Below are 14,133 nucleotides of genomic sequence, written 5' to 3'. Positions count from 1 at the left end.
TGTCTCCTACAGATGGACCCAGTAACAGAGATACCCCAGAGAGATGTCCCCGTCCTCTGTATTCCCAGGATTGTACAGAGGAGAATCACAGGATCCCACAGGAGGATCAGGTAGGTGAGATTTAGGGTCTCCCCAATATACCAAAGTGACTGTCACTATATGATCTGTAGAGGAGCTGTGTGTCTTATATACTGATATTATACTGTTTCACCTCAGTTTAATCTGACTGTATGCAAATGTCATTATAGTGTTTTCTCTGACGTCCTAGTGGATGCTGGGTACTCCGTAATGACCGCGGGGTATAGACGGGCTCCGCAGGAGACTGGGCACTCTTAAAAGAAAGATTAGGTACTATCTGGTGTGCACTGGCTCCTCCCTCTATGCCCCTCCTCCAGACCTCAGTTAGTATCTGTGCCCGGCCAGAGCTGGATGCACACTAGGGGCTCTCCTGAGCTTCCTAGAAAATAAAGTATTTGTTAGGTTTTTTATTTTCCGTGAGATCTGCTGGCAACAGACTCACTGCTACGAGGGACTGAGGGGAGAGAGGCGAACCTACCTGCTTGCAGCTAGCTTGGGCTTCTTAGGCTACTGGACACCATTAGCTCCAGAGGGATCAAACACAGGCCCAGCCTCGGTCGTCCGGTCCTGGAGCCGCGCAGCCGTCCCCCTTGCAGAGCCAGAAGACAGAATGCGAAGTTGAAAATCGGCGGCTGAAGACTCCGGTCTTCATTAAGGTAGCGCACAGCGCTGCAGCTGTGCGCCATTGCTCCCTCTGCACACCACACACTCCGGTCACTGATGGGTGCAGGGCGCTGGGGGGGGGGGCGCGCCCTGGGCAGCAATTAGAGTACCTTACATGGCAAACCGCACATAATACAGTTTTAATAAGCTGTATATGTGCATTAACCCCCGCCATTATACATAAAAAACGCGGGAGAAGCCAGCCGATGAAGGGGCGGGGCTTCTCCGCACACCGGCGCCATTTTCTCTTCACAACTTCGCTGGAAGGACGCTCCCCAGGCTCTCCCCTGCAGTTCCAGACGTCTAGGGTAAAAAAGAGTGGGGGGGCACATACATTTAGGCGCATAACTGTGTATATAAGCGGCTATAGGGGAAAAATCACTCTGTATAGTGTGCATCCCTGCATTATATAGCGCTGTGGTGTGTGCTGGCATACTCTCTCTCTGTCTCCCCAAAGGACTTGGTGGGGTACTGTCCTCAGAGCATTCCCTGTGTGTGTGCGGTGTGTCGGTACGGCTGTGTCGACATGTTTGATGAGGAAACTTATGTGGAGGTGGAACAGGTGCCGATAAGTGTGATGTCACCCCCTGCGGGGTCGACACCAGAGTGGGTGGATATGTGGAAGGTATTAACCGACAGTGTCAACTCCTTGCATAAAAGGTTCGATGACAATACAGCTTCTCAGCCCGTGCCTGCCCAGGCGTCTCAAAGGCCATCAGGGTCTCAAAAACGCCCGCTACCTCAGATGGCAGACACAGATGTCGACTCCAGTCTGACTCCAGTGTCGACGAGGACGAGACTAATGTACAATCCACAAGGGCCATCCGTTGCATGATTACGGCAATGAAAAATGTGTTGCACATTTCTGACATTAACCCAGGTACCACTAAAAAGGGTATTATGTTTGGGGAGAAAAAGCAACCAGTGGTTTTTCCCCCATCAGATGAGTTGAATGAAGTGTGTGAAGAAGCGTGGGGTTCCCCCGATAAGAAACTAGTGATTTCTAAAAAGTTACTGATGGAGTACCCTTTCCCGCCAGAGGACAGGCTACGTTGGGAGACATCCCCTAGGGTGGATTAGGTGCTCACACGCTTGTCAAAAAAGGTGGCACTGCCGTCTCAGGATACGGCCGCCTTAAAGGAGCCTGCTGATAGAAAGCAGGAGGCTATCCTGAAGTCTGTATATACACACTCAGGTACTATACTGAGACCTGCAATTGCTTCAGCATGGATGTGTAGTGCTGCAGCAGCTTGGTCCGATACCTTGTCAGATAATATTGATACCCTAGACAGGGATACTATTTTTCTAACCATAGAGCATATTAAAGACGTAGTCTTATATATGAGAGATGCACAGAGGGATATTTGCCGGCTGGCATCTAGAGTTAATGCAATGTCCATTTCTGCCAGAAGAGTATTATGGACTCGGCAGTGGACAGGTGATGCTGATTCTAAAAGGCGTGAGGAATTGTTTGGGGATGGTTTGTCGGACCTAGTATCCACAGCGACAGCTGGGAAGTCGACATTTTTACCTCAGGTTTCCTCACAGCCTACGAAAGCACCGTATTATCAGGTACAGTCCTTTCGGCCACAAAAAGGCAAGCGGGTCAGAAGCGCTTCCTTTCTGCCCAGAGGCAGGGGAAGAGGGAAAAAGCTGCACCAGACAGCCAGTTTCCTGGAACCAAAATCCTCCCCCGCTTCCTCTAAGTCCACCGCATGACGCTGGGGCTCCACAGGCGGAGCCAGGTGCGGTGGGGGCGCGTCTCCGGAACTTCAGCGACCAGTGGGTTCGCTCACAGGTAGATCCCTGCATTCTGCAAGTGGTATCTCAGGGATACAAGCTGGAGTTCGAGGCCACTCCCCCTCGCCGTTACCTCAAATCTGCCTTGCCAGCTGCTCCCAAAGAAAGGGAGGTAGTACTGGATGCTATTCACAAGCTGTATTTCCAGCAGGTGATAATCGAGGTACCCCCCCTTCAACAGGGGCGGGGTTACTATTCCACAATGTTTGTGGTACCGAAACCAGACGGTTCGGTGAGACCCATCCTAAATTTAAAATCCTTGAACACTTATATAAGGAAGTTCAAGTTCAAGATGGAATCGCTCAGGGCGGTTATTGCAAACCTGGAAGAGGGTGTCCCCATGTACCCGCCTCACCAGGAGTACCTTAGGTTTGTGGTACAGGACTGTCATTACCAATGCCAGACATTGCCGTTTGGTCTGTCCACGGCACCGAGGGTATTTACCAAGGTAATGGCCAAAATGATGATACTCCTTCGAAAGAAGGGAGTTATAATTATCACGTACTTGGACGATCTCCTGATATAGGCGAGGTCCAAGGAGCAGTTGCTAGTCAGCGTAGCACTATCTCAGGAAGTGCTACATCAGCACGGCTGGATTCTGAATATCCCACAGTCGCAGCTGATTCCCGCGACGCGTCTGCTGTTCCTGGGTATGATTCTGGACACAGAACAGAAGAAGGTGTTTCTCCTGGAGGAGAAGGCCCAGGAATTATCATCTCTGGTCAGGGACCTCCTGCAACCAAAACAGGTGTCGGTGTATCACTGCACGCGAATCCTGGGAAAGATGGTAGCTCTTACGAAGCGTTTCCCTTTGGCAGGTTCCATGCGAGGATCTTCCAGTGGGATCTATTGGACAAGTGGTCCGAATCGCATCTTTTGACCCAAGGGCCAGGGTGTGTCTGCCGTAGTGGCTGCAGAGTGTTCATCTTCGCGAAGGCCGCAGATTCGGTATACAGGACTGGGTCCTGGTGACCACGGATGCATGCCTCCGAGGGTGGGGGGCAGTCACTCAGGGAAGAAAACGTCCAAGGACAATGGTCGAGTCAGGAAACTTCCCTGAACATAAATATTCTGGAACTACGGGTCATTTACAATGCCCTGAGTCAAGCAGAATCCCTGCTTCAAAAACAACCGGTGCTGATTCAGTCAGACAACATCACAGCTGTCGCCCATGTAAATCGACAGGGCGGCACAAGAAGCAGGATAGCAATGTCAGAAGCCACAAGGATTCTTCGATGGGCGGAGAATCACGTGATAGCACTGTCAGCAGTGTTCATTCCGGGAGTGGAAAACTGGGAAGCAGACTTTCTCAGCAGACACGACCTCCACCCGGGAGAGTGGGGACTTCATCCAGAAGTCTTAAAGCTGATTGTACACCGGTGGGAACGACCACAGGTGGACATGATGGCGTCCCGCCTCAATAAAAGGCTAAAAAGATATTGCGCCAGGTCAAGGACCCTCAGGCGATAGCTGGGACGCTCTGGCGACACCGTGGGTGTACCAGACGGTTTATGTGTTCCCTCCTCTTCCTCGCATACCCAGGGTACTAAGGATAGTAAGAAAGAGAGGAAGAATTCCAGCTGGGTCGATTCCTGAACTTTCTATAGGCAGGGGTGACTATGGGCCTAAAATTGGGGTCCATAAAAGTCCAGATTTTGGCCCTATTTTCTTTCAGAAAGAACTGGCTTCACTGCCTGAAGTTCAGACGTTTGTTAAGGGTTTGCTGCATATTCAGCCACCTTTTGTGCCTCCAGTGGCACCTTGGGATCTCAACGTGGTGTTGGATTTCCTGAAATCACATTGGTTTGAGCCACTTCAGACCGTGAAGTTAAAATATCTCACGTGGAGGGTGGTCATGCTGTTGGCCTTAGCTTCGGCCAGGCGGGTGTCAGAATTGGCGGCTTTGTCGTTTAAAAGCCCATATCTGATTTTCCCTATGGACAGGGCAGATCTGAGGACTCGTCCCCAGTTTCTCCCTAAGGTGGTATCAGCGTTTCATTTGAACCAACCTATTGTGGTGCCTGCGGCTACTAGGGACTTGGAGGATTCCAAGTTGCTGGACGTAGTCAGGGCCCTGAAAATCTATGTTTCCAGGATAGCTGGAGTCGGAAAGCCTGACTCGCTATTAATCCTGCATGCACCCAACAAGCTGGGTGCTCCTGCTTCGAAGCAGACTATTGCTCGCTGGATCTGTAGCACGATTCAACTTGCACATACCGCGGCTGGACTGCCACATCCTAAATCTGTAAAAGCCCATTCCACAAGGAAGGTGGGCTCTTCTTGGGCGGCTGCCCGAGGGATCTCGGCTTTACAACTTTGCCGAGCTGCTACTTGGTTGGGTTCAAACACGTTGGCAAAATTCTACAAGTTTGAAACCCTGGCTGAGGAGGACCTTGAATTGCTCATTCGGTGCTGCAGAGTCATCCGCACTCTCCCGCCCGTTTGGGAGCTTTGGTATAATCCCCATGGTCCTTACGGAGTACCCAGCATCCACTAGGACGTCAGAGAAAATAAGAATTTACTCACCGGTAATTCTATTTCTCGTAGTCCGTAGTGGATGCTGGGAGCCCGTCCCAAGTGCGGACTCTCTGCAATACATGTATATAGTTATTGCATAACTAAAGGGTTATTGTTATGAGCCATCTGTTAATGAGGCTCATTATTGTTTCATACTGTTAACTGGGTATAGTTATCACAAGTTGTACGGTGTGATTGGTGTGGCTGGTATGAGTTTTACCCTGGATTCCAAATCCTTTCCTTATTATGTCAGCTCTTCCGGGCACAGTTTCCCTAACTGAAGTCTGGAGGAGGGGCATAGTGGGAGGAGCCAGTGCACACCAGATATAGTACCTAATCTTTCTTTTAAGAGTGCCCAGTCTCCTGCGGAGCCCGTCTATACCCCATGGTCCTTACGGAGTACCCAGCATCCACTACGGACTACGAGAAACAGAATTACCGGTGAGTAAATTCTTATTTTTTCACCTCAGTTTAAACTGACTGTATGCAAATATCATTATAGTGTTTTTTTTTTTGTGTTTTAGGTAGAACGTCTGTCTGATATTAAAACAGAAGACATAGAAGAAGAAGAAGTGACTGATATAAAGGAAGAAGATATAGAGGGAGAAGAAGAGACGTATGTGACTGATATAAAGGCAGAAGATACAGAGGGAAAAGAAGAGACGTATGTGACTGTTATAAAGGCAGAATATATAGAGGGAGAAGAAGAGACGTATGTGACTGTTATAAAGGCAGAAGATACAGAGGGTGAAGAAGAGACGTATGTGACTGATATAAAGGCAGAAGATATAGAGGGAGAAGAACAGACGTATCTGAAGGGTGATCAGCAGTGTAAGGAGGAGGAAATCCCTATAGATATCAGCACAGGTGAGTAATAAACACTTATTACAGAAAAGAGTCACATATTCTCCTTTCTCAGTCACTACAGCAATCTCTTATCCTACACCCTCCTCTGTCAGTACAAACTAATGAGGGAAATGTATCTGCCCAGTGCGGGAGTCAGGAGCCATCAGCCCCTATTATACTCCTGCTCTCCTCCCCTCACATCATGTCAATGTGTGTTACCAGCCCAGAGATCTGACAAGTCTCCTCCCCACACTCTCTGGTGTATCTCATACATCAGGAGCCATCAGCCCCTATTATACTCCTGCTCTCCCCCTCACATCATGTCACTGTGTGTTACCAGCCCAGAGATCTGACCAGTCTCCTCACCACACTCTCTGGTGTATCTCATACATCAGGAGCCATGAGCCCCTATTATACTCCTGCTCGCCCTTCACATCATGTCACTGTGTGTCACCAGCAGCCATACTGTTTCCTAGCAGTACCTATGCCTATGGTATTACATGCAAGGTATTTCCTGAGAGTATCACTATTAGCACATGCCGGTCTATATATAAACTCCTTTTCTCCTGCAGGGTTCACAGCAGTATCCACAGGATATACATTGGGATATGAGGTAACGTCAGCATATTGGCACCAATGATCAAAAGCTTTCCGCCTCCCAGAATGCAACGGGCCAGTCCCCTATATCCCTGCTTTCTGGCTTAGGCAATTCAGTTTTTTTTGTTGGTGTGGCAGGAGCCGGACAACGATCTTTGGGTTGCTGATTTTGGCAGCCCTAAGCTTATTTCATTTATTTTTATAGTCTTACATTTCTTGAGCGAGTTTTCTGAAAAGCATCTTACACGCACCTCAGAAAGAGTTACTCCAACAACTCCCCGCCAGGTCGCAACAACGCTAACCCATGTGTACAGTGCTGTTTCGGCGGAAGTCTGTGTTGGATGTACTAGCAAGTCCAGCTGACGTTAACAGGCTGTGGCCGGAGCATGGGGAGAAGGTAAGGCGTCAGTTCCGCATAGCGTGGTGGGGGGGGGAGACTACCGAACAGTTGCTGATGCGGCTGCCACCTCGGTACACCAGTGCTAGGTTCCAGGGATCATATACTCCAGGGATTAGTGTGAGGCCTGGGTCCCTGGGGTTGAAGTCAGCAGTGGGGAGTAAGACGCTCCCCTGGTCACCCCTCCCCCGGTTCATGACCAGTTTCCTCAGAGTTTCCTGCCATGAACTGATTTGCTGCTTCCGTCTGAGATGCTGTGTTTCTAAAGGACCCAATTGCAGCATAGGCGTCTGTGTGACTGGTGCATTGGTCTTCACTTGGACGTCTATGTTCACTGTTGTGTGCACTTGGAGTTTGTGTACACTATTTGCGTCTGGATCCACTCAGCATTCACTAATGTATTGGGTACGAGGAGTTGGATAAGTGCCTGATGCATATGAGTCTGTAAACTATTGCCGTTTCTTTCGCTGTGTGACTGAATACGTTAAGTTTCCTATATAAGGTAATGCAGTAATATGGTTCTCCTACATACTTGAAATGTATCTGTAGTTGATGATGTGCTCATGTTGCTTATTATACTAATGTATAACTTGTGACTGATTGCTAGTGTGATTGCTGACTTTACTATTTCTGTCATGTATACAGATCCTCAGTGCTGGTGCAAGGCAGGGAGGAATCGGATTGCATGTCACTTTAGCAAGCTATTAATTGATTTCAGTCACAAATTGTGTAGTTAACACCATACAAATGTGTGATTTGTTTATCATGTCTAAGAGCAGCAAGGGTGAGGAGGATACACTCTCCACAGCAGCACCAACACTGATTTCATGTTTGTCATGCAAAGCTTAGTTAACCTCTCAGGATCTGGTGCAGAATGGATTATGTGCAAATTGTTTTAGCTTTCACCAAAGCCTCCTGAATAATCCTAGGCAGGCACACGTTCAGATGGAACCCCCATGGGCTACGTTTGCACAGACATTATTTGGTGTAGCTGAGCGCATAATGCCAGCTCCTATAACAATTATAGGTTACCCTGTTAACCCTTACATGCAACATTCCCCCTGGGTTTTATCACATCCAGTCCAGGAATCTGCAGCCTTTCAACTAAAACGGACTGAAAGGCCTGTGGAAGGTAACATGAAACTACATCTTCACAGTCTACACATGTTTCAGATGGGGACACTTCAGAGGATGAGGATTCCTCGCATTCTGGGTCTGCATACAGAGACGAGGATGAAGGTCCCAGCTCAGTGGTTATACCTGAGCTAATTAGTGCTGTGAAAGCCATTCTATCCTTATAGGAGGCAGCAGAGCCCTTTGTTAAAATCCTGTGTTTAAACATCCCAAAACAGTCAGAACTGAATTTCCGGGGTTAGAACAGCTGACGGAGATTATGCAAGAGGCTTTGGTCACATCCAGTAAGAAGTTTAGAATTTCATGGAAATGGAATTCCCATTATCCTCTTCCAGCTGGGGACTGTTTAAAAAGGGAGTGGCTCCCAAAGTAGATACACATGTCATTCGATTGGTTCGAAAATCTATATTACCTCTGCCTTCAACATCATTATGTGATTGTTACGGATAGAAAAATAGATGGTTTTTTAAAAACAATTTTCTCATTGTCTGGGGTAATTGTAAGACCAGCCATAGCTTCAGCCTGGATGGCAAAAGCAGTGGCGGCCTCGGCTGATGCATTGGAGGATGATGTCTCATTGGCATCTAGAGAGCAAAAATTCCATATTGCACATAATAAACAGGCGGCTATGTTTATGGAAGAAGCAGCCTTAGATATGGGTACTATTGTCTCTCAGGCATCAGTCTCAGCAGTAGCAGCTCGCAGAGCGGTCTGGCTACGTACATGGAAGGCTGACTCAGAGTCCAAGGAGGTTCTAGAGTCTTTTGCCTATTACTGGAGATATTCTTTTTGGTAAAGAATTAAACAGTATTTTGGAGTCAGAGGCAGACTCCAAGAAAGTGAAGTTTCCTTCAACCCACAAATCCAAACCTAGGTTTCCAGCTTTTCGGCCCTTTCGGACCCAGGGAAAAGCAAAAGGGAAGGGTTATGGCAAACAGTCCCAATCTGACAAGTCTGGTAAGACTAAAAAGCAATTAGCAGAGGGCCTGCTTCCAAGCCAGAAGATAAGCCATCAGCTTGATGGTGTGGTCCTCCACCTGGAGGACCCCATGGTGGGAGGCAGACTTCATCATTTTGCACAGATCTGGCAGCAGTCCACCACAGATGCCTGGGAGCAAGAAGCGGTATCTCATGGTTATGCGTTTGCTTGCAAGAAACACCCTCCACAAAGGTTCTTTTGTACCAGCCCATCTTCCGTAGAAACGAAGGCCAGGGCCTTACAACAGGCAGGTCAGAAGTTGCTTCAATCTGGGATGATAATTCCAATTCCCTGTGCGCGCGCAACAAGGACAAGGTTTCTATTCCAACATGTTTCTAGTTCAGAAGCCAAATTGGTCATTCCGGCCCATACTCAATCTCAAGGTGCTGAACAAGTACATTTGGGTGCCTCTGTTTCATATGGAGACTTTACCTTCCATTATTTTGGCCATGGAGCTGGAGGATTTTATGGTATCCCTTGATATCCAGGATGCTTACCTGCATGTTCCTATAGCACTGTTTGCTATCCTCCAGCAACACTTTCATTTTCAGGCCCTACCATTTGGACTGGCTACAGCTCCCAGAGTGTTCACCAAAATGATGATGGTAATGGCGGCTTATCTCCGTCGACAAGGGATAAGGAGTTTTCCATACCTCTACGACCTATTAATCCTGGTGCAGTCTCAGGAATTGCTTCAGTGTCACAGTTGACTCATAAATTGGGCAAAGTTGTCCCTGGTTCCAACGTATGACTCACTTGGGGGCTGTATTGAATTTTGGTCTTCAGAGAGTGTTTTTACCTTTGAACAAAATGACCACAATACAGTCAAGGATTCGGGAGCTGCTACAGAGTCAAAGGGTATCCATTCACGCAGCTATGCGTGTGATGGGATCAATGGTGTCGACATTCGACATGGTGGAGTATGCTAAATTCCAAGTGGAATGGGTTATATCAGACAATAAAAACTCAGACTATGGTACTTCCTCTGTAAGTACGGAGGTCATTAGCCTGGAGGCTACAGACATCCCATCTGGACAAAGGAAGACCCTTTAGGATCTCAGATTGGGAGGTTCTGACAACGGATGACAGTCTTCAGGGCTGGGGAGCAGTGTCAGAAAAATGTTGCTTCCAGGGCCAGTGGACCAAGGAAGAAAGTTGCCTGCTAATAAATATATTGGAACTTCGGGCCATATATATGGCACTCATTCAGGCAAAGGACTTTCTTCGGGAGAAACCAGTTCAAATTCGCTCGGGTAATGCCAGTAGCGTACCTCAATCATCAGAAACTCGCAGCCAAAAGGCAATGAAGGAGGTGAGCCACACATTACGGTGGCACTAGGAAGCGGATTTTCTCAGTCGACATGCCATTCATGCAAACGAATGGGCTTTACACCCCAAGGTCTTCCAGACTCTGGTAGACAAGTTGGGCCTGCCGGAGATAGATCTCATGGCGTCCTGTCATAACAACAAAGTTCCCGAATACGGGTCAAGGACAAAGGATCCCAAAGCGACCTTCGTGGATGCCCTGTCATTAAGATGGGACTTTCGTCTGGACTATGTTTTCACTGATCGCCCTGTTGCCCAGGGTGATGCGAAAGCTAAAACAGGGAAAGGGCGCCATGATACTAATAGCTCTGGATTTACCCAGAAGACATTGGTACACCGATCTCCAGAGGCTGTCAGTGGATACTCCGTTTCTACTCCCTCAACGTGTAGATCTGCTGTCTCAGGGTCCTTGTTATTACAAGCACCTGGATTAGCTGTCTTTGACGGCGTGGCTCTTCAGACTTCCATCCTGAAAGCAAAAGGATTTCACAACAGTTAATTCAAACAATGCTTAGAGCAAAGAAACCTTCCTCAGCTTGCATTTATCATCGAATATGGCATGCTTATATTCAGTGGTGCAGTGCCAGGAAATTTGACCCTAGGTCTTTCAGAGTTCCCAGAGTCCTAGCATTCCTTCAGGCAGCAATGGATAAAGGTCTACAGGTGGCTTCCTTGAGAGTTCAGGAGTCGGCATTGACTGTAGGGTTTCAAAAGAAAAATGCTAACCTGCAGGATGTTTGCACTTTTTTCCAAGGAATGCTTCACATCCAACCTCCATTTGTTCCTCCTACAGCGCCTTGGGATCTAGGTATAGTCCTAAAGGTGCTTCAAATTGCTCCATTTGAACCACTGACGTAAGTGGATCTTAAATGGTTGACAGCTAAGATTCTCTTTCTACTCTGCTATTGCCTCAGCTAGAAGAGTTAGATTTCAGGGCATTGTTTTGTCGCCCTCTTTTTCTGATATTTCACCCAGACAGAGCGGTTCTCAGAACCAAATCTGGTTATCTTCCTAAGTTGGTGTCTAAATTCCACCTTAACGAAGAAATTGTAGTCCCAGCCTTCCAAGGGCCAGATCTTTCTGCGGGAGATGCATCTTTGGACGTACGCCCTCATTCCGAGTTGTTCGCTCGGTATTTTTCATCGCATCGCAGTGAGAATTCTCTTAGTGCGCATGCGTAATGTTCGCACTGCGCATGCGCCAAGTAACTTTACTATGAAGAAAGTAATTTTACTCACGGCTTTTTCATCGCTCCGGCGATCGCATTGTGATTGACAGGAAATGGGTGTTACTGGGCGGATGTACGGCGTTTTAGGGGCGTGTGGCTGAAAACGCTACCGTTTCCGGAAAAAACGCAGGCGTGTCTGGAGAAACGGTGGGAGTGCTTGGGCGAACGCTGGGTGTGTTTATGACGTCAGCCGGGACCGAAAAGCACTGAATTGATCGCACAGGCAGAGTAAGTCTGGAGTTACTCTAAAACTGCTAACTCGGTTTTGATCGCAATATTGCGCATACATCGGTCGCACATTTAAGAAGTTTAGATTCACTCCCAGTAGGCGGCGGCTTAGCGTGTGTAACTCTGCTGAAATCGCCTTGCGAGCGAACAACTCGGAATGAGGGCCGTAGTCCGGGCTTTAAGGGTCTACGTGGATCGTACCAGTGCCATCAGAAAGACAGACACTTCATTTTCTACGGATTTCACGAGAGGATTGGCTGCTGACAAGCAAACACTGGCGAGGTGGCTTCGGATGACGATTCAGAAGCATAATCTCAAGATGATATCCCTAATCCAGCTAGTGTCTCTGCTCACTCTACTCGTAAGGTAGGTCTGTCATGAGCAGCACAACGTGGTGCTTCAGCAGAACAGATATGTAAGGCAGCCACATGGTCTTCCATTAACACATTCATTAGACATTATGCCTTTGATACCTTTGCCTCTCAGGATGCTGCATTTGGGCAAAGGATTCGTCTTTCCAATCTGGAGCGCCCCCTCCACGAAATTGATTTGGAACATCCCAATGTATATTCTGTGGATATTACTGTGGACCCTACAGGAGAATTATGTAGTTATGGTAGACTTACTGTCGATAACTCTATTTCTCCTTGGTCCACTGTATCCACAGGGATCCCACCCTGACACACCTGATTTGAGGACCCTTACACTTACTAACCTCTTCCTTCTTGTACGGAAGTGTGTGCATGTGTGTTCTTCTCGCCTGATTAGGGCTCTCTATGATGCTCCTGCCTTGAGCTTTGGAAAACAACTGAATTTCCTGAGCCAGGAGGCGGGGATATAGAGGACTGGCCCGTTGCATTCTGGGAGGCCAAAAGCTTTTGATCATTGGTGCCAATCCGCTGACCTCATATCCCAATGTATATCATGTGGATACTGTGGAATTAGGAGAAATAGCGTTAACGACAGTAGGTCTACCATAACTACATATATTTCTGCCATGGTGCGGCTGCTTGCTAGGGCACCGGCTCAGGGTTCCTCATGCCACGTGACACAATGCTTAGGAAATATCTGGCGCAGCCCCTGTCATGTATCCACCTGCTCCTGTAACAGCCGGCCTCAGGGAATTGGCTAGTGACCGGCTCCTATTACTGAGTTGGCAGCATCTGAGTCTTGCTACCGCCGCCTTAGGTGTATAATACATTTATTGAGCTTGTGTATGGGAACCAGCATTCAGAATCCTGCACATTCCCTGCTGATTACCTGTCCCCTGGCACTTGGATGACGGCCTTCTCTGGCTTCTGATCCATGGCCTTAAGGACACACCAATGGTTCCTAATGGAAGTATCTTCAGGAGCATTTACATCTAAGTAGGAGGACAGGGCCTCTTGCAAAAATTCTAGTGCCTTCAGCATCCATTAATATATAATCCTGCAATCTCCAAGGTGGTAAAGGATTAATAGCGGGAAAAGGCGACCAGGACCCTATCAGAGGGGTGTGATCAGACCATGAAATTACTGTCGGTAGAAAAATTCAAGTGACCAGATTCTGGGATACACTGTGATAAATATGGAGACTGACACAGGACATATTATAAAGGATAAGCATTTATTTCTCTAAGTTACAACAATGAGAACCGGCAAATAACAAGTTATACTCAGTTACAGTAATAGGAAGAACAAATTAGAATACTCAGCTCTTATCTCAGATGTTTCATGATCTGTCCCAGATGATGGTCATCAATTACGTAGTTTAAACAATATAGTTCAGTCGCCCCTCAGGGTCCCCCTTTAATAACATAATTTATCTTATCCTGGACAACTGTCCCCTTTCACCTACTTATGTATACAATATTCCAAACATTTTACTAGACAGTATCCATCTGAGATACTGATAATAGGAACATATATCTATTATAATCAGCCAGCCTAAAAGCTGTGTATATTCTTCCCACTAATCCTAATAAAATGTACATATGTAGAGCAGTGAGGACATACATAAACAAAATGGAGATACACATGGACAAAATGGCATCTAAAAAGTAGTAACTAATTGTGAGGATACGGATTCTCAGATCACTCTGGTAAACAGTTTAGTAAAGTGGCAAATGCCCTTTATTGTAAATATACACACAGTACACTAAAACAGTAACTATTACATGCCAGGATTATCTAGCTGCTTCTAGCAGACAGTAGATATAATATGATTGGTTGCTATGGGCAACATCACCAGTTCTAAAAATCTCACACCTTAGTAAATTCACCCCTTAGTCGGGATGACAGGGGTAGCCGAGCCAAAATTTCAAGTAAACATGATGTAATGCAACTCAAATAACACAGTAAT

General features: G+C 47.2%; 1 protein-coding gene across 1 annotated transcript in view; it reads left to right on the top strand.

Moving 5' to 3' along the window:
• LOC134984796 (oocyte zinc finger protein XlCOF7.1-like) overlaps positions 1 to 14,133 on the top strand; it is a 29,691-nt gene that overhangs the window by 13,133 nt on the left and 2,425 nt on the right. The window contains exon 2 of the mRNA XM_063950278.1: positions 5,587 to 5,925. Within this exon, the coding sequence (XP_063806348.1) occupies positions 5,587 to 5,925 (339 nt within the window). The remainder of the gene's footprint in view (positions 1 to 5,586; positions 5,926 to 14,133) is intronic.

The sequence above is a fragment of the Pseudophryne corroboree genome (genome assembly GCF_028390025.1).
Source record: "Pseudophryne corroboree isolate aPseCor3 chromosome 3 unlocalized genomic scaffold, aPseCor3.hap2 SUPER_3_unloc_80, whole genome shotgun sequence".
NCBI classification, from domain to species: Eukaryota; Metazoa; Chordata; class Amphibia; order Anura; family Myobatrachidae; genus Pseudophryne; species Pseudophryne corroboree.
Note: the sequence above shows the minus strand (reverse complement) of the source record. Positions and strands in the feature narration are given on the sequence as shown.